The 18,861-nt window shown below is 43.2% G+C and overlaps 1 protein-coding gene across 2 annotated transcripts in view; it reads left to right on the top strand.

The window, feature by feature from the left end:
- Positions 1-18,861, top strand: part of Topaz1 (testis and ovary specific TOPAZ 1) — an 85,783-nt gene that overhangs the window by 24,154 nt on the left and 42,768 nt on the right. For both annotated transcript variants that reach the window (XM_075964061.1, XM_075964062.1), the window contains exons 5-11: positions 635-699; positions 5,682-5,821; positions 7,908-7,990; positions 8,945-9,070; positions 9,713-9,776; positions 11,580-11,731; positions 11,922-12,014. In XM_075964061.1, the coding sequence (XP_075820176.1) occupies positions 635-699; positions 5,682-5,821; positions 7,908-7,990; positions 8,945-9,070; positions 9,713-9,776; positions 11,580-11,731; positions 11,922-12,014 (723 nt within the window). The remainder of the gene's footprint in view (positions 1-634; positions 700-5,681; positions 5,822-7,907; positions 7,991-8,944; positions 9,071-9,712; positions 9,777-11,579; positions 11,732-11,921; positions 12,015-18,861) is intronic.

Raw genomic sequence — 18,861 nt, 5'->3', positions numbered from 1 at the left:
ATACTTGGTGCATGCTTCCTTAGCATACTGTCAGTCGTTTGGAAAACTTGGTCTAAAACATACTGAGACATGTTACAAATTTAAAGCACTTTTGATTCCCTTTCATATGTTCTAAGATACGTCAGACTCATGCTGAAAATGATTTTCAGTGAAGCACCTGGAGAATTAGCATTTTATCTTCCACATTTTCATCTGGGGACATGGCATGTCTTTCCACTGGGTGTTGTGGGTTTTTGTTTTGTTTTGTGGTTCTCAACAGAGGGCCTCGTGTTTGCTGCATGGGTGGTCTAACACTGAGCCACACTCTAGAGTTTTCTGCTCAATAATGTATTCAATTTTTGTGGTGTTGTTTGTTTGTAGCCTGAGCTGACCTCAAACTCATGGCTTTGCACAATTTCTCATCCTCCTGCCTCTACTAGGGGAATACAGGTGTGTGCCAGCACACCCAGCAGCAAGAGACAATCTTAAGTCATTGTTGAGCATTGAGCATTTTAAATTATTTAAAATAAAACTGTCTTCAGGCCATCTACTAGTTAAATTCTATCCCACAGCTCTAACAAGACTAGCAGGCCTCATGGTTCCAGTGTATCGCAGAAACACTCATGTCTGCTCCTCAACTGTAATCTCTCCACAGTGCAGCACTGCAGACAAGGCAGCTGGGAAAGACGAGCAGGAGGACACTCAGGAAGTCTGCAGAAGGTCTGTAACACGATTTTAAATCTGTTGTGTATCATTGCTAGTATCCCACAAGCTATGCACATGGATATGGTCTAATTAGTGTGCCAGCTGTTGCCAGTAGTAGAGGTAATTTCAGTTCCTTTAAAACTGGTGGTAAAGTGGGGTCACTCTTACTCTTCCCACGGGTGTGTGTGTTTGCCCTGTGTAGCCGCACATGCGTGAGTTTGCATGCATGTCTGTGTTTTGCCTCTGGTCTTCAGGCAAGATTTATTTATTAAAACACAAATAATATATCACTATAGGAAGGTGGTTTAGATGATGCACAGATGGGGCGGTTTGTGCGTGATGGCAGGTGCATTCTCCTAGCACTAAGCACTGAATTCACATGAGACACTTGTTGATTTAGCCATTATGACTTTGATGGAGTCATATAGCCTTTTCTATTGAATTTACCACTGTTTTAAAAATGTTTTATCTTTAATTGTGTGTGTGTGTACACGTGTGTGCAGGTGTCCTCAAAAGTCAGGAAAGGGCATCAGCTCCCTTAAAGCCGAAGTTACAGATTGTTATAAGCCACTATAGGGGTTTGAAAGAAAATGGCCTGTTGTAAGTAGAAGCGGCGGGGCTGCATCCCGGGCACCTGGCTGCCCCCACGGCTAGCTTTACCCGAAATAATCACACAGAAACTGTATTCTTTTAAACACTGCTTGGCCCATTTCTATCTAGCCTCTTCTAGGCTAGCTCTCGCACCTGGACTAGCCCATTTCTAATAATCTGCTGTAGCCCACGAGCTGACTTACCAGGAATGATCTTAACCTGCTTCTGCCTGGAGTGGGAGAATCATGGCAACTCACTGACTCAGCTTCTTTCTCCCAGCCTTCTGTTCTGTTTACTCCTCCCACCTATGCTTTAACCTATGAGGACCAAGCAGTTTCTTTATTGCTTAACCAACAAAATCAACAGATTGATATATGACACTCCCGCATCAATGGCCCCTAAAGGGAGTGGCACTATTAGGAGGTGTTGCCTTGTTGGAGGAAGTGTGTCACTGTGGGGGCGGGCTTTGAGGTCTCTTTTGCTTACACTTCCCTCAGTGTCACTGTCAGTTGACAACATGACATCATGCTCCCTGTCATGATGATAATGACATTATGATGATAATGATGGACCAAACTTCTGAAACTGTAAGTGATCCACCCCAATTAAAAGTTTCCTTTGTAAGAGTTGCCATGGTCGTGTGTCTCTTCACAACACTAGAGGTCAGGTAATGGTGACACACATCTTTAATCCTAGGATTTGGGAGACAGAGGCAGATGGATCTCTGTGAATTCAAAGCCACCTTGAGATACACAAAATCAATGCAGAAATAAATCCAGGTGGTGGTGGCTCACACCTTTAATCTCAGTGCTAGGGAGTCACATGCCTTTAATCTCAGAGGATTAACTAGAGGGAATATAAAATGGGAGGAGAGAAAGGTTTAGGCTGTTTAGTTTGCAGTCGCCCTGCCTTGGTAAAGGTAAGACTTTTCTAATGGCTTTAGCTTTGCCTCTGGTCTTCAGGCAAGATTTATTTATTAAAATACAAATAACATACCACTATATTCCAGCCTCATTTAGCCACTGTAGCAAGGCACACTCAAGTCATAAACGTCATTTGTGTTCAGGCTAGGATGTGCATATGAGGATCTTCAGAGCAGCAGTCGCATATGAGAACCCAGACCTGCTGAACCAGGAACTCAGTCTGTGCTCAATAAGAATTCACCCTGATGGAAGCCTAAGGTTGACAACTCCTGTAGCAGAGGACAGAACAGGAGTGCTGACTCCATGGATGCCCAGCGTGCTTTAGGGCTGTCTTGGTTAAAGTTGCAATGCTGTGAAGAGACACTATGACCATTTGGGGGTGGGGGTGTCTCAAGACAGGGTTTCACTGTGCAGCCCTGGCTGTCCTGAAACTCACTCTGTAAGCCAGGCTGGCCTTGAACTCACAGAAATCCCCTACCTCCCAAGTGTTGAGATTAAAGGCGTGTGCCACCACCACCCAGCAGACCATGGTACTTTTTATAAAGGAAAACATTTAACTGTGCTGATTTACAGTTCAGAGGTTTAGAACATTATCACTGTGGTGGGAAGCATGGCAGTGCACAGGCAGATGTGGTGTTTCTGAAACCTCAAAGCCCACCTCCAGTGACACACTTGCTCCAATATGGCCACACCTCCCAATAGTGCCTTCCCTGTGAGCCTATAGGGCCGTTTTCACCCAAACCGCCACAGTGGCCTTGCAGATCTTCAGCACTGAGGCGGTGTCACTGCAGTCGGCAGTAGGGAGGCTCCAGCAGTCATCATCCATGCTATCTGTCTGCGGCTGCTTCTGTCTGCTTTTGATTACATGTATCAGTGATATCCCAAATCAAGGAGAAAAGTAATTATCTTTTTAAATTTTTAAATTCTCTTAATGCTACTAAATTTCAGCTGTTATAACTATAATTCCCTGGTTTTTACTGGTTTTTCTGTTCTGCGACAATTCCCCCTTAAATCCAGTGAAAAAGCTTATTAAAATTGTTATTAAGGTTAAAAGATGATAGCATCTAAATATTGGCTCCTTTCTCTGAAAAAGTCAATTAATTTGTACCTTTTAGGCATCCTCAAGTTATATATAGATATTGGGGTTTTTTGAGACAGGGTTTCTCTGTAGTTTTGGAGCCTGTCCTGGAACTACCTCTTGTAGACTATTGACCGAGGTTTTCTGTCCAATCAATCCTGCAGCTGTTAAGTCCCAAAGAAATCACACAGAGGTCTGCATTAATTGTAAACTGATTGGTCCAGTATCTCAGGCTTCTTATTAACTCTTATTACTTATATTAGCCCATAATTCTTGTCTATGTTAGCCACATGGCTTGGTACCTTTTTCGGCGAGGCAGTCACATCTTGCTTCCTCTGCGGCTTGGTCACGACTGGGGACTCAAACTTCCTTCTTCCCAGAATTCTTGTTGCCCCACCTCTACTTTCTGCCTGGTCGCCCTGCCTATACTTCCTGCCTGACTACTGGCCAATCAGCGTTTTATTAAAAATAATACAAGTAACAGGATAAAAGAAAATTGTCCCATAGAAGTAGACCAGGCTGGCCTCAGACTCACAGAGATCCTCCTGCCTCTACCTCCCAAGTGCTGGGATTAAAGGTGTGCGGCACCACTACCCTGTATTATTTTTCTATATAAGCAACTTCCAGACTAAAATTTTAATGAAATTTGTTAATTCATAATATTACATACTGAAGAGCAGTTAAAGTTGTTTATATCATCAACCTGGTAATATTTTTATGGATATGTCCAGGGAAACTCTCAGACATGTATAAGTTTGTTGTATACTTATCCAGAAGAACTTATATAGTAGCTCCTCGTTATCCACAGAAGATAGTTCCAAGACCCTGTAGATGTCTGGAACTTCATATAGTACCAAACCCTATGGCATGGTGTGCTTTCTCCTATACATACACCCTATAACTTAAGTACAGTAAGAGATCAACAGTAATAGAATTATTTTAGCGCTATGCTGTGTGACTTGTTCTGTCACATCTCACGATGATGCAAGAAGACAAACTGCCTCCAGGAGGAGATGAAGTAAAACCACAGTGCGCAGAGTAGTGCAGGGTTAGGCTGTTGCTGCTGGGCTCTTGTTCCTTGAGTACCAGCGGTGTAGTACAAAGACAGTTGACTGTACCAGCATGGATAAATGACTGACCAGTGCTTGGATATACTAGCAGGAGGATCGTTCACATGCCATGCAGTGTGAAGCAGGATAGCCAGATGCCTTCCTAACCTACAGAACAGGATGAAGTTTAAAGTTAGAAATTGTTCTTGGAGTTTTCCGTTAGTATGTTAGCATCATGGCCTTTCCTGGGTTACTGAACTGCGAAGTGGATAAGGGTTTTCTGCTATGAAGCACTGGCTGCACTCTGTCCTCAGTGGTGAATTCCTGTAGTTCCCACTCTCGGGAAGCTGAGATGGGGGAGTTCAAGGACAGGGTAGTGATGTTCCATGTCAAAAAGCTGTTTTGTTGTTGTTGTTGTTGTTGTGGTGGTGGTGGTGGTGGTGGTAGTGGTGGTTGCAGCTTTGGGGTTTGCTAGAGTTGTTTTTGTGTGTATTTTGGGGGGATCGAATTTTTGTTTTTGCTTTTGAGACAAGATTTTGCTTGTAGCCCAGACTGTTCTCAAACTCATGATCTTCCTGCTACCTCCCTCCTGCACTGGGATTGCTGTGGTCTTAACTACAACACCCTGTACTCATTGTATTTGTTACTCTGACAAAATGTCTGTCAGAAGCAACTTAAGGGAAAAGGATTTGCTTTGGCTCATGGTCTGAGAGGTGTTTCGTGGCAGAGAAAACATGTTACAGTTGATGGGAATTAGATGACGGCAGGAACTTGTCACATCCCAGTGGATCAGGAAGCTGAGAGCACAGGCCAGGTGGCCCTCAAGGCCTGCACCATAGCCACTCATTTCTCCTCCTGGCCCCTGCCTCCTAAAGGTTTTGTAGATTCATTCAAACACATGGACCCATGGAGATCATTTCATATTCAATCCATAATCCATTATTCCTGTCCCGAATTTAACCATTTAACACATATTGGTCTTCTATGAAGAAGACGGGACCTTGGGCTAGCAAGATGGCTCAGCAGGTAAAAGTGCTTGCTGTACAAACCTGACAACCTGAGGTTAGTGTCCAGAATCCATGTGAAGGCATAAGGGAAGACCCAGCCTCACAGAGCTATCCTCTGCCTGCCACACACTCACTGTGCGTATGTGTCGCCATCATAAGTTAAGTAAAATAAAATTCGGAGAGGACAGGAGCATTCCATTGGAAATATTGTAAAATCACAATATATAGATTATAGATTAGTACATGGCACATGCATAGTATTAGGTTACAGTTCTGCTTTCTTGATTCTCGTTGCTCTAATATTTTATAAATAAGCTGACATTCTGATACAGTTTTTCTGTTCATACAGCAAAGATTCCAAAGGTGCAGAAGTTGTGGTTAATGAAGGTCAGTTAGCAATCCTGGGCCCCAAACCTCTCTGCTCATCAGTGCTTCCTTTGAATCTAAGCAGTCATCAGGAAGATGCAGTGCCTGCACCCTGGATGAATGGTAATACCTCTTCTCTCATTAAGATCTTGTCAGCGCGAAATAATATAGGAATTTCACAGAAGTCATTGCTACTGAAATAAAAACATCTGTATTTATGTGACAGTGGTACTGTGTGAAAAACCTAAAATATTCATACTTAATTATACTTGTATATGTTTAGGATTTGCGTTATTTTTGATAATTCACAATTCTCTTAATTCTCTAAACAAAATGAGCTCTTTTGAAGAATGAGTTTGGAAGCTTAAGTTACTTTGTACAGCACACATCTCCTCCTTCTGAACCTTCCTAGTATTCCCTTCATCCCACCTGGTGTTGTAGGCCATTGCAGCCAGCCCTCAGCAGCTGTGCATTTTATTTCAGAGCCTTCTAACTTTCATAATATAGATTGCTATAAAGTGATAGGCAGCATATCTTCAGCCTGCTCCAGATTATATACAGATGCTACAGAGGTAAAGTATAAACAATTGAAAAAATATTTGTGTTAAGGAGATGGCTCATTGGGCATATGCTTGCTTCACAAATGTAAGGCCAGATATGGTGGCACATGCTTTTAATTGCAGCACTTGGGAGGCAGAGGCAAATGGATCTCTGTGATCCTGGTCTAGCTTGATCCAGCTTGGTCTACATAGCAAGTTCCAAAATAGCCAGAACTGGATAATAGAAAGACCGTGGCTCAAAAAAACAAAACAAACAAACAAAAAATATGAGGACCTGAAAATTCAGATTCCTAGCACCCATGTAGAACTTGGGTATGAAGGTGCACATCTATAAACCCAGTGCTGGGGGAGAGGAGTAGGGTGGATCCCAGGGGTTCACTGGCTGCTCAGTCTTGCTGCAACAGTGAGCTTCAGGTTCAGTGAGAGACCCTGTCTCCAAAACATGAGTGGAGGACTGGAGAGATGGCTCAGCAATTAAAATACTTGTTGCTCTTGCAGAAGACCTGGGTTCCATTCTCGGCATCCACATGGTTGTTCACAACCATCTGTATCCCCAGTTCCTGAGGACCTGAAGCCTTCTTCTGACTTTCTCGGACATCAGGCACACAAATGGCACACACACAGACTTTCAGCCAAAACATTCATATACATAAAATTACAAGAAAAACCAAAAACGAAGTAGAAGCTGGGCATGGTAGTTCCAGCACTCCAGATGGAGAGGCAGGCTGAGCTCTGTGAGTCTTAGGTCAGCCTGGTCTACAGACTGAGTTCTAGGCCATCAAGGGATACATACTAAAATGGTGGCTCAAAAATCAGCAACAAAGAAAAATGTGGTAGAGACTGATAAAAGAAGATACCTGATGTCAACTCAGGCCACCTTGAACATGCAGAGGTATACACACACACATATATATGTTGTCTTTAGAAAAGAATGTTTTTAAATGTCCTAGTTCTTGTTTTAAAAGACACCATTAGGCCTAGAGAGATGGCTCCATCTTTAAGATCACTTACTGTTCTTTCAGAGGACCAGAGTTCAGTTCCCAGCACCCATGACGAGCAGCACACAACCATCTGTAGCTCCAGCTCCAGAGTATCCAAGGCAACACACTCATATAGATACCCACATGCAGACACATACATTGCACACAATTAAAAACATTGAAACTAAAGTTTTAGAAAACACCATTAAAGAGTACACTGTCTGCTGTGCTGATCAGTGGAGAGTGATTTAACAAAGAACCGCAGACTAGGGGAGCTAAATAGAGATTCTTTCTGATGGTTGTGGAATGCTAGCAGGTTGGGTTTCTAAGGATCCTGTTTATGTCTCAAAAGTTCGTGTATCTCTTTCTCTGAGTGTATAAAGAGTATTTATGCTAATAGGGCCCCTGGCTTCATTGAGGATTAGGAGTTCAGGCTATGAATCTTTCAGAGACCCAAACAATTTCCTAGTATGTATTCAAACCACCACAAGTACCCTCTTTTGACCTCCTAGGGCAACAGACATTGCAGATGTTGCACAGACACATGAAATAAAATTATTCTTTTTTAATTTTAAGAGTATAGCAGAGTGAAACTCCTGCAGTCAGGAGTGACGCCACTGTCCAGAAGTCCGTGTCCATGTGCCTGTTTGTGATTCTCTTTACTTCTAGATTTCAGATTTCCAGGAAGACCTGTCTTACAGCTGCAGAACCCTGAAACTTGTGAAATATTTAAAAGAGAAAAAAATATGGGGGTAAGTTCCCCCTCCTGAAAAAAATAATCTTGTAAATTATAACCCATACTTAGGGAAATATAACTGGAAGGTTCCAGTCCCTTTTTTTTTTTTTTTTTAGTTTTTCAAGACAGGGTTTCTCTGTGGCTTTGGAGCCTGTCCTGGAACTAGCTCTGTAGACCAGGATGGTCTCGAACTCACAGAGATCCGCCTGTCTCTGCCTCCCGAGTGCTGGGATTAAAGACGTGCGCCACCATTGCCCGGCGATCCAGTCCCTTTTTAAATACTTGAAAACACAGATTTTGGGTGGGGATTAGGTAGAAATGAGTACTGGCGTAGAAGATGTCCACCAGTAACAGGTTTGAGGTGGAAGAAAGGAGCCTTTGAAACTGAAAGCTGGGAGAAGGAGGGACCATCAGCTGCTGTATAAAGTTCAGCTTTTCATTTCTCTTCTCTTGTTAATCAGAGGAACTGAGGAGAGTTTTGTTTCTGATAAATATGTCTGAGATGCAGTGTGTTCTTGGTGTAGCTAGCTTTTTGTGAAAGAGGAGACAAGAGCATGAGAGAGATGAGCCCTATGTACGCTTTTACAGGTGACTGTGTGTACAGGGAATGCACAGAATATTTCTGTGATTCCTAGTCAGTTTTCTGTGAGCCTAAAACTGTCCTAAAAACAAGTCTTAAAAATGCAAAGCAAGCCAGGCATAATGGTGCATAACTTTAATCCTGGCACTCTGGAGGCAGAGGCAGGAAGATCTCTGTGAGTTCCAGGCCAGCCAAGGCTACATAGCGAAACCCTGTCTCAAGGGAAAAAAAAACAAAAGAAAACAGTCAGAATCTTTTGTATGAGAAATTAATAAAAGTCACAGGTAAATAATTCTGAACTAGTTTTTATATTCAAGCATTGGAATACTCAGATGTGTCCTCACGACTATGTTTTATGATTAACTTGGAAGTTTTTTTCTGATCTTGTAGGTGTTTCAGAAGCCCTTAGGGTTAGTGATACCCCACAGATACTGCAGATTCCACTTCAATACATTGCGTGGCTGTGAGCGAGCACAGTGCAAGTTTGTCCATGTGCCTGAGCAGGGAGACGAAAAGGTGAAGCTTTATGTGAATTGTGTGTGTGAGTCTATACAGAGTCTTGCTGTGTTTCTCAGGCTGATCTCAAATTCCTGCTGCCTCAGTCTCCCAAGTAACCCTGACTAAAAGTGCGTACCATAGCGCCTGGCTTGCCCACTCTGGCTCAGTATTTTTGACATCTAGTTGTTAGCGTTTCTTTCTCCTTACTGTGTAATAGTTAGTATTCTGTCGTACAAGTTTATCAAAATTAACTTCATCAGTGAACATTAAGGTTGGTGGACATTTGCCTTGTTTGCCTGTTTGGATAACACAGCAGTGACTCTCGGCACTCTTTCCGTGTCTTACCGGCCCCAGGATTGCATGTGGAACACGTTGTGGAGTGGCTCTCCCAGGTCGCACTCAGCGGTGTCAGGGAGTTCTGGTTGGTCCACTCCTGCCAGTTCTTGGTGCCATCACAGTCATGGTGGCCTAGCAGCTTTGGTGGTACACACCTAAAATTCCAGAACTTGGGAGGTGGAGGCAGAAGGACCAGTTGAGTATACATTTCAAGCCTGTGAATTAACACAAACAGCAATTTTTATTATCAACTCTAAGCTCATAACTTTTTGTTTTCTTGTAAAACATATAAAGGTGATTTAATATTTTATGCCTTTTTTTTAGATCTGCACAGATGTGTTTAAGAAGTACATAAATCTCAATGAGAAGTGTTTGCTACAGCGAGCAGGTATGGAATAACTGAGTGATAATCACAAATTCCTGTGAGTGGCTTCACACATGTGCTGTTGTATCTCCAAGTGTTAAAATTAGTTCAGAAAGGTAAATGTGCTTGCTGTAAAGCCTGTCAGCCTGAGTTTGAGCCCTGTATCTGCCTCGATGTGGAAGGATAGAGCCAAGAACTCAGAGTTGTCCTCTGCCCCCACACTCGCCCCCACATGTGCATCATGCACAGACACACATTTTTTAATTAAAAAATAAACTTAAAGTTTATTTTCAGACTAAGTATGAAAGATGAGTCCTCCCTCATCCCTTTTCCACATTCCCCTCATTGCCAGGGCAGCATCCTATCAAGTTTGTGCCGCTCTGTCTAATGCCAGCCCGTGCCGTGCCTCACGGCTGCTGGCACCATGCTGGATTATGAACCCTGAGAGGATAAGAGCCAAGTTTATATAGTGTTCCCTGACAGCCACCAAAGCCACACAGGGTGGTAGTAGCAGCATTACACTCCACATTCATCAGCTTCCGTCTCACTCCTCTGGAGACATCCAGGGTGAGTCAGAGGCAGTAGGACCCTACTAGGGAATGCACTTGTGATGCAGGGGCTGTGACGGCCAAGGAGAAATTAGATGAGATTAAGTGTAGACGAGTTTCCAAGTTTTAGAGCCCATTCTCAGGCCTGTGGGGGAAAAAAAGGTACCTGGATGGAAACTGTGGGAAACTCCCCATACATGAGACCGCGTAAGCATCAGTGGCCATGAGAAAAGCATCTTACTTAGTTTGGGGTGTGTCTGTTTGTCTCTCTCTCTGTGTGTGTGTATCTGTGTGTGTTGCGATGGACCAGAGTTGGGTTCCCAGCACTCAGGCTGGGCGGTGATAACTGCCTGTAACTCCAGCTCCTGGCGATCCAGTGCCCTCTTGTGGCCTCCTCAGGTACTTCTCTCATATGCACAAACCCACACAGACACATGCATGTGTACATAATTAAGAATAAATGGAATGGGCCTTGGGCACACACACCTTTAATCCCAGCACTCGGGAGGCAGAGGCAGGCCTCTGCATGTTTGAGGCCAGCCTGGTCTACAGAACACGTTCCAGGACAGCCAGGGCTACAGAGATAAATAAACCTGCTGACCATTAACTTTTCAGTTTCACTGAACTTTTCATTATCTATGTCTTTCCCAAGCAATGTTGGGTAATTCAGACAGTAAATGAATATTTGTGGTTGAAATAACACAAAACTAAAAGTGATTTTTGCTAAGGCAATTTTAGCCAAAATGTGCATATTTGGACTAGGAAATTTTGGAATGGATAAGATGATCTCAGCTAATTTTAGTAAAATAATGGAAAAAGTGAAAATAGGTAAGTGTTGTACAGAAAATAAAATAAGGAATTGGATGTTACTTTATTAAAGGAGATTTCTTAGTCTACAATGATAAACTAAAATAAAAAATATTCCAGGTCAATATGCTGGTAAAGTTAAGACCGTAAGAATAAGTACTGTGTCTCAGAGTCCTCACCATCACCAAGTTACTGTGCATCTCCAGGCCATGTGGTCTCAGCCCTGTGGGAGCGAGGCCCTGAGGATGAGGGGTCAGGACCACTGTGGCCTTCACACTGCAGACTGAGCATGCTTGGCTTCTGATGTTGCTGCCATTTTGACGTTTTGCTTTCATTTTTATCAATTATTTCTGACATTTTTGGTCCCTTCCAAGGAATGAGTTTATATAATATCTTTACAGGAGGTCCATCTGCATTCAGCAATATGGCTGCCTTAAGATCCACAATGACTTTTTTTTTTTTCCGCTTTCAGCGCACATATTTCTGGAGTACTACAGAAAGTTTCCCCCAGGGATCCACTTCAGTTTACAAGTGCTGAATGACCTTCTGATTTCTTTGCTCGAGCATCACTTACTGAAAGAGGTCTTTGAGGTAGTAAAGCTGAGCATCATGGCTAAAATGCTGGTGAGTGCCCTGAGACACTCGAGCAACACCCTGCTGGTCTCCTCATTGTGGGTGTCAAGTTAGCACTTAGATTTCTGCCTATCATATACTCCCCAAAGAACACATTTTTCAGCATAAATGAATTTGAGAAATTTAAGGCCTTTGAAAGACGTGAGAGTAAGTGCTGTTCTTGTTTGTTTCTTTTATTCAGCCTGCTCTGAAAATATTACTAAAAATATTTGAGTTTGTGGCAGCCATGAAGTTAAGGAATGCTGTGCCTACTGTAATTGAGATTTTGTGCAAGGTATGATTTTAATCTCTTTTATTCTCTGATAGGGAATAACAAAAAGAGACTGTTTTCACATAATTTATCTGTCTTTTATTCGTGTTCTACTTGGTAAAGAATTCATAAATGTTGTCTTTTTCTCCTGAAGTAGTTCAGAAGCATCCTACAGTCAGTGACTTCCCCTTAAACAAATTCTCTAAGTATTCAGATGCTTTCTTACTGTAAATTATGTTTTTCCCTACTCCTTAATTATAGCTAAAAGAATTCTTTCTCAGAACTATTTAAGGTCACAACAAAAACAAGTCAGTGTATAAATAGAAAATTGTTACAAAAATAAGGTAGTTAGGAATTGGTTTTAAAATTTGGCATTAAACAAAATGAGGAGCAAGAAATTTTTTAAAGGATTTTATTATATATACAGTGGTCTGCCTGCATGTACACGTGCAGGCCAGAAGAGGGCACCAGATCTCATAGATGGTTGTGAGCCACCGTGTGATTGCTGGGACTTGAACTGAGGACCTCTGGAAGAGCAGTCAGTGCTCTTAACCTCTGAGCCATCTCTCCAGCCCAGAACAAGAGTTTTTTAATGCTATCCAAAAACACACTTAAAGTGTGTGTGTGTGTGTGTGTGTGTGTGTGTGTGTGTGTGTGTGTGTGTGTGTGTATGTGTACGCTCACTTGGGGACTGGATGTCGGCATCTGTAGTAATAAGAGCGGCGGGGCTGCGTCCCCAACACCCCAGCCGCCTGTTCGGCTAGCTTTTGCCCCGAAATAATTACACAGACACTGTATTCTTTTAATCACTGCTTGGCCCTTTAGCTCTAGCCCTTACTGGCTAATTCTGATATCCCGATCAACCCATCTCTAATAATCTGTGAGCACCGGTCTTACCGGGAAAGATTCAGGATGTCTAACCTGGAGGCTTGCTTCATCGCGTGAGTCTGCCTGGGAGCGAGGCATGGTGTCTCTCTCTGAGGCGTCTGCTCCGGAGAAGAGAGCTGTGGAGTCTGAGCTCACTTCCTCTTCCTCCTGGCATTCTGTTCTGTTTACTCCACCTACCTATGTCCTAACCAATAAAATGGGCCAAGGCAGTTCCTTTATTAGCCAATGACCTTCCTCCATCATTTCCCCTTTTTCTGTTTAAACAAAAAAAAAAAGGAAGGCTTTAACTTTAACATACCAAAATTACATATAACGAAACAGTTATCAAGTAAAAGTTACAATAATCTTTATCATAACTAAGGAAAACTATAACTATAACTAACTATTCTTAACTCCATCAAAGACTCCAGAAAGATATAATACTACCTAAGCAAACAAGAAAAAAGTAACTTTTAAAACTCTAGAAATGACAGAGACAACTCGCTGCCTGGACAGTCACCCAAAGTTCCTCTGTACCGTTGGGGCATCCATCTTCAGCCTTCAGGCCCATGGTATCCAGCAGACATTTCCATAAAGCAGGAAGATTCAAAGTCAGTTCAGTCACTATCTGTTGTGTCCTGCAGAATGTCTCGCAGACTCCTTCATGAATCAGGAACCCCGAAAGATCATCTCACCTTAGGCAAGTTCAGTAGTCCTCTCTCTGCGGGTTCTCTGTGTCCAGTTTATGCAATAGTCCAGGCAAGAGCAGTTTCTTGCCCAAATGGCTATCAAACTCCATAACGAGCCTCTTCGATGCTCATCTTCCTCTTGAAGTAGATTGGTGCTGCCAGGAGCAGAGTGTCTCATTGTCATGAAAAGTCCTCAGTTATTAAAACATTAAATGTCCTATTTTGTAATCTTTGAAAGACATGAAGAATGTCTATCTGTCTATCTAAAATATATCTATGCACATCTAGAAAATATTAACTAACATGACTACAAACTTGACTATTATTTATGATTATCCATCAACAACCTATATTTCCTAATTATACATTACATTTTAATAATGAACTACATAATCACAATACCTTAATCAATATCAGAAATACATATACATATAACAAAATTGACCTTAAATCTATCAATAAAGCAAAATCTATACTAATGCAAATTATTCATATCTATATCATATCCCCCTTTAAATGTAAAAGAACGTTTTATAAACCATATTTGGGAACATGGGCGCAGTTTTTTCTCTCCAAACTGCTTCCTGCTGAATGGGGGCGTCGTTAATTAGGTCTTTCATGGTATAACCTGTGTGCTAGTTTCATCTCAGTTGGCAGTTGAGCGAAGCAATTTTCTGAAGGTGTTCACACCAACCCTTCAGGAGGGCGTGGTCTATCATACCATATCGGGATAAATGCAATCCACAAGGTCTGATCCTCTGTGAAAACAAAAGAAGAATCTCTTTTCCAAAGTATCATATCCTTAGATCCAAATTCTGAAATTATACCCTCATGATATCCGTTCTGGTTCCACTTGGCAGCCCATATAATGAAATGTCTCTCTGTACTTAGCTCCTTCACAGTGAAAAATTTTAAAGAAAAAAAAATATTTTTAAAGAAAACACAATGTACATAATCCAGACTCTCTGTGAATTTTCCATTTTTACTTGGCTTATTTTTCTTTATTTCTTTTAATCTCTTAACTATCTGTACTCTGTCTCTTTAAAGACTTTACCTTTTCTTTTTTAAACCATTAACTTTATTCTCTATATTCTTTTTCTTCTCTCTCCCAATCCTACATACATTCATCCAACAGTGTGACTCATTTAGTGGTCTGAATCTGTCCTATTGTGAATCTGCAATTTTTTACTATCCAGGAGCACTTTTGATTTGCACCTTTAAATCACTAGGCGCTTAGGAATCTAAGATGTGACATTCCTAGGTTAACTTTTTGCTTTTTGAGCATATATCTTTGACCTGGAATAACTCTGCAGACCAGGCTGTCTTTGAACTCTCAGAGATCCGCCTGTCTCTGCCTCCCAGGCATTGGGATTAAAGGTGTTTGCTACTACACCTTGAACTCACAGAGATCTGTTTGTCTCTGCCTTTTAGGCACTGGGATTAAAGGCGTGTGCTAACACACCTTGAAGTCACAGAGGTCTATCTCCCTCTGCCTCCCAAGTGTTGGGATTAAAGGTGTGTACTACCACACACAACAATTCTCTTCCTTTTTTTTTACTTTAAGAACTTCAACTTTTAGCTTGCATATATTTTTAACACACAGTAAACCATTAGAAATTTTCTTTGTCTTTGAATCTCTCTTTACTGTATCTCTCTCTTTTTCTGACCACAAGAACCTTTAAATTACTGAGCAATATCAGTAGGACTAAAGGCGTGGCTTTGACGGCTGGATCCAGCCCATTTCTTACCTTTCCAGCCTCATGGCTGAGGTACTGGCTGTAGCCATGTTTACTGCCTCAACTCTATGGCATTTCAAGGTCCCTGCCAGCCAGCGAGCTACAACAGACAACACTCAAGTCCTCTCTTGGTAGCCGGCCCTCCTGCCTCAAACAGTCAGAGTTTGCCCTGGCAGGATGGCCCAGAAAGCTGGCATTTTTAAACGGCGCAGCTTTTTTCCTGCTACGGCTGAAAATCGAAAAGCATGTGTTCAGCTTTTCGTCAACACTGTTTAAGTGTTTCGTGGCAGGACCTCTTAAGAGCTGCAGGGTTTTGCAGCTGAAGCTGAGTCAGGAAGCCTCTCTTAGATGAGAGCTCTTGCTTGCCTCTAGCAAGCAGAGTAGAACCGAGAAATTGCTGCTACCAAGAAACCAGGCACAATGCTTTCATTTTGTTCTAGAATTACTTCCCAAGCTGTCTCAGGCTTTATGTGGAAGCAGTTATCCACGTGGGCGCCATTTGTAGTAATAAGAGCCGTGGGGCTGCGTCCCCAACACCCCAGCCGCCTGCTCGGCTAGCTTTTGCCCCGAAATAATTACACAGACACTGTATTCTTTTAATCACTGCTTGGCCCTTTAGCTCTAGCCCTTACTGGCTAATTCTGATATCCCGATCAACCCATCTCTAATAATCTGTGAGCACCGGTCTTACCGGGAAAGATTCAGCATGTCTAACCTGGCGGCTTGCTTCATCGTGTGAGTCTGCCTGGGAGCGAAGCATGGTGTCTCTCTCTGAGGCGTCTGCTCCGGAGAAGAGAGCTGTGGAGTCTGAGCTCACTTCCTCTTCCTCCTGGCATTCTGTTCTGTTTACTCCACCTACCTATGTCCTAACCAATAAAATGGGCCAAGGCAGTTCCTTTATTAGCCAATGACCTTCCTCCATCAGGCATCACTGTGTGTGTGCTCACGTGGGGGCTGGAGGTCAGCATCACTGTGTGTGTGTGTGTGTGTGTGTGTGTGTGTGTGTGTGTGTGTGCTCACGTGGGGGCTGGAGGTCAGCATCACTCTGTGTGTGTGTGTGTGTGTGTGTGTGTGTGTGTGTGTGTGTGTGTGTGTGCTCACGTGGGGGCTGGAGGTCAGCATCACTCTGTGTGTGTGTGTGTGTGTGCTCACATGGGGGCTGGAGGTCAGCATCACTCTGTGTGTGTGTGGGTGGGTGGGTGCGCGTGCGCGCGTGCTCACGTGGGGGCTGGAGGTCAGCATCACTCTATGTGTGTGTGTGTGTGCGTGTGCGCGTGCACGCGCACTCACGTGTGGGCTGGAGGTCAGCATCGCTTTCCACTTTATTTTGTGAGACAAGGTCTCACACACACTGAGACCTGGGCTCTCTGGTTTAGGCCAGGCTGCCTACACATCAAGACTGCAGGAGCCCTGTCTCGAGCAGACCTCCCTCACTGGGACTGCAGGCGTAGGCTGTTGTGCCCAGCTCTTGGCACCGGAGTGCAAACTGAGGTCTTCGTGTTTGTGTAGCAAGCTCTTTACCAGTTGAGATTTATCTTTCAACTCGAAAGTTTAACTTTTGTGGATGCTTCAGAATACCTGATCCCCTGCCAGCACTGGATGAAAGCGGTGTGGCGGCACGTGTCAGAATCCAGCCCCCACATGGTGGAGGCAGGGGAATCAGAAGTAGTGAGTATGAGGCGAGCCAGGGCAACATGAGTCTCAACAGCAGCACTGCAGGGAACCAGAGACTAGCAAGGCAATGATTTGGGTTACCGTGGGGTGTTCTGCAGAGGTTGTTGGTTCCATAGTTAGTTTGGAGCCATTATTCCTAAAAGTTGCTCAGTGCAGTATCAGCATCCCTGGGAAGACATCCAGCGACATCTTCAGGGTCCAGCGATGGCTGTATCCTATCTTCTTAGATGTCTGCTCCTGATTCTAGCAGTACCCCATCCAGTTAACCTACAGACCACAGAGAAAACAGAAAATTCAGAGTTTATTTTATGTTCATAAATAGATTGTTAACATAGTTTTTCTAAAAATAATTTATATTTACACTGGTATTTGGGCACTTTTTAAGGATAGATTTTCTTTTTCTTTTTTGAGATAGAGTTTCATTATATGGCTCTGACTGCCTTGAACTCACTGCGTAGACCAGGGTGGTCTCAAACTCAGAGAACTGCCTCCCTCCCAAGTCCTGGGACTAAAGACGTGAGCCACCACATCCAGTTTAAGGGTAGGTTTTAAGAAAACCAGTTACCAGGTAGCAAATTTGTTCTTTCACAGGTTTGATTTATTGTTGGCTCTGTCATTTGATCAAACATCCCAGCATGGAAGGAAATGCAGAGACCAACAGGTTTGTTACAGAGAACAGGAAATCCTCACGGGTGCTTTCTGTCATAAAGTTGAGTGGTTGAGGGAGGAGCTGTTTTCCTTGTGAGAATAAAAATGACAGAAATAGTGTGAGGACTTGAGTTTGTAACAGGCAGGAAGTAGTTATTCATAATTTTTCATCAGAACGGTTTCCAGTTTGTTTAATCAGGAGGCTTAGAAAGGAGTTTCTAGGACCTAAGTCAGAATCCATCATCAAATTTAAGGCAGTTTTCCTACAAGTCAAAGAGAGGAGATCCCCTTTGATTTTTTTTACTGTTCCCTTTACTAAAGGAAATGCTGTCTCACTTCAGCTTTACTGACCAGATGGCACCTGGCATCAAAATACAGCTTCTCCGCTCTCCCTGCTAGTCTGTTATCCCATCCATCTTAGTTAGGGTTTTACTGCTGTGATAAGACACCTAGGAGGAAAGTAGATCCCAGCCACAGGCCTTCGTGAGGGGACATCCGGGCAGGAACTGGAGCAGAAGCCATGGAAGAATTGCTGGCTGACTTGCTCCTCATGACTTACTCAGCCTGCTTTCTTATACAGTCCAGGGCCACCTGCCCAGGAGTGGCACCATCCACAATAGGCTGGGCCTGCCCACATTAATCACTAAATAAGAAAATGCCACAGGGCTGGAGGGATGGCTCAGTGGTTAAGAGCACTGACTGTTCTCCTAGAGGACCTGGGTTCAGTTCCCAGCCCCAACATGACAGCTCACACCTGTTTGTAACTCCAGCTCAAGGGCTTCTGACAGCCTCGCTGTAGACATACCTGTCCGCAAAACACCAATGCATATAGAAACTGTTTTTAAAAAATGAAAAACATAAAAAGAAAGAAAATGCCCCTCAAGTTTTCCTGGAAGACCAGTGTTCTGGAGGTGTCTTCTTGGTTGTAGTTCCCTCTTCTAGGAAGTCTAGCTTGTGTCAAGTTAACAAAACAACAAACAAATAAGACCAGGACATCACCCCAGTTTTTAATTCCTATTACTCCTTTCAGGAGACTGAGGACAGGGCTCAGTAGGTAGCAAGCATGAGGGCCCAAATTCAGATCCCCAGAGTGAACCTTCAAGAGCTGGATGCAGTACTGAATCTGTAATCCTGTCACTGTTGAAATGGGAGCAGACAGGCTGGAGTTACACAGACAAAACAAGGTAGGACACGGATTTTACAGTCAAAAGTCGTCTGCTAGACCTGGCGGTTGGTGGCACACGCCATTAATCCCAG

This window comes from Microtus pennsylvanicus, chromosome 3 (genome assembly GCF_037038515.1).
Source record: "Microtus pennsylvanicus isolate mMicPen1 chromosome 3, mMicPen1.hap1, whole genome shotgun sequence".
NCBI classification, from domain to species: domain Eukaryota; kingdom Metazoa; phylum Chordata; class Mammalia; order Rodentia; family Cricetidae; genus Microtus; species Microtus pennsylvanicus.
The sequence above is the reverse complement of the archived record's forward strand: the minus strand, read 5'-3'. Positions and strand labels throughout refer to the sequence as shown.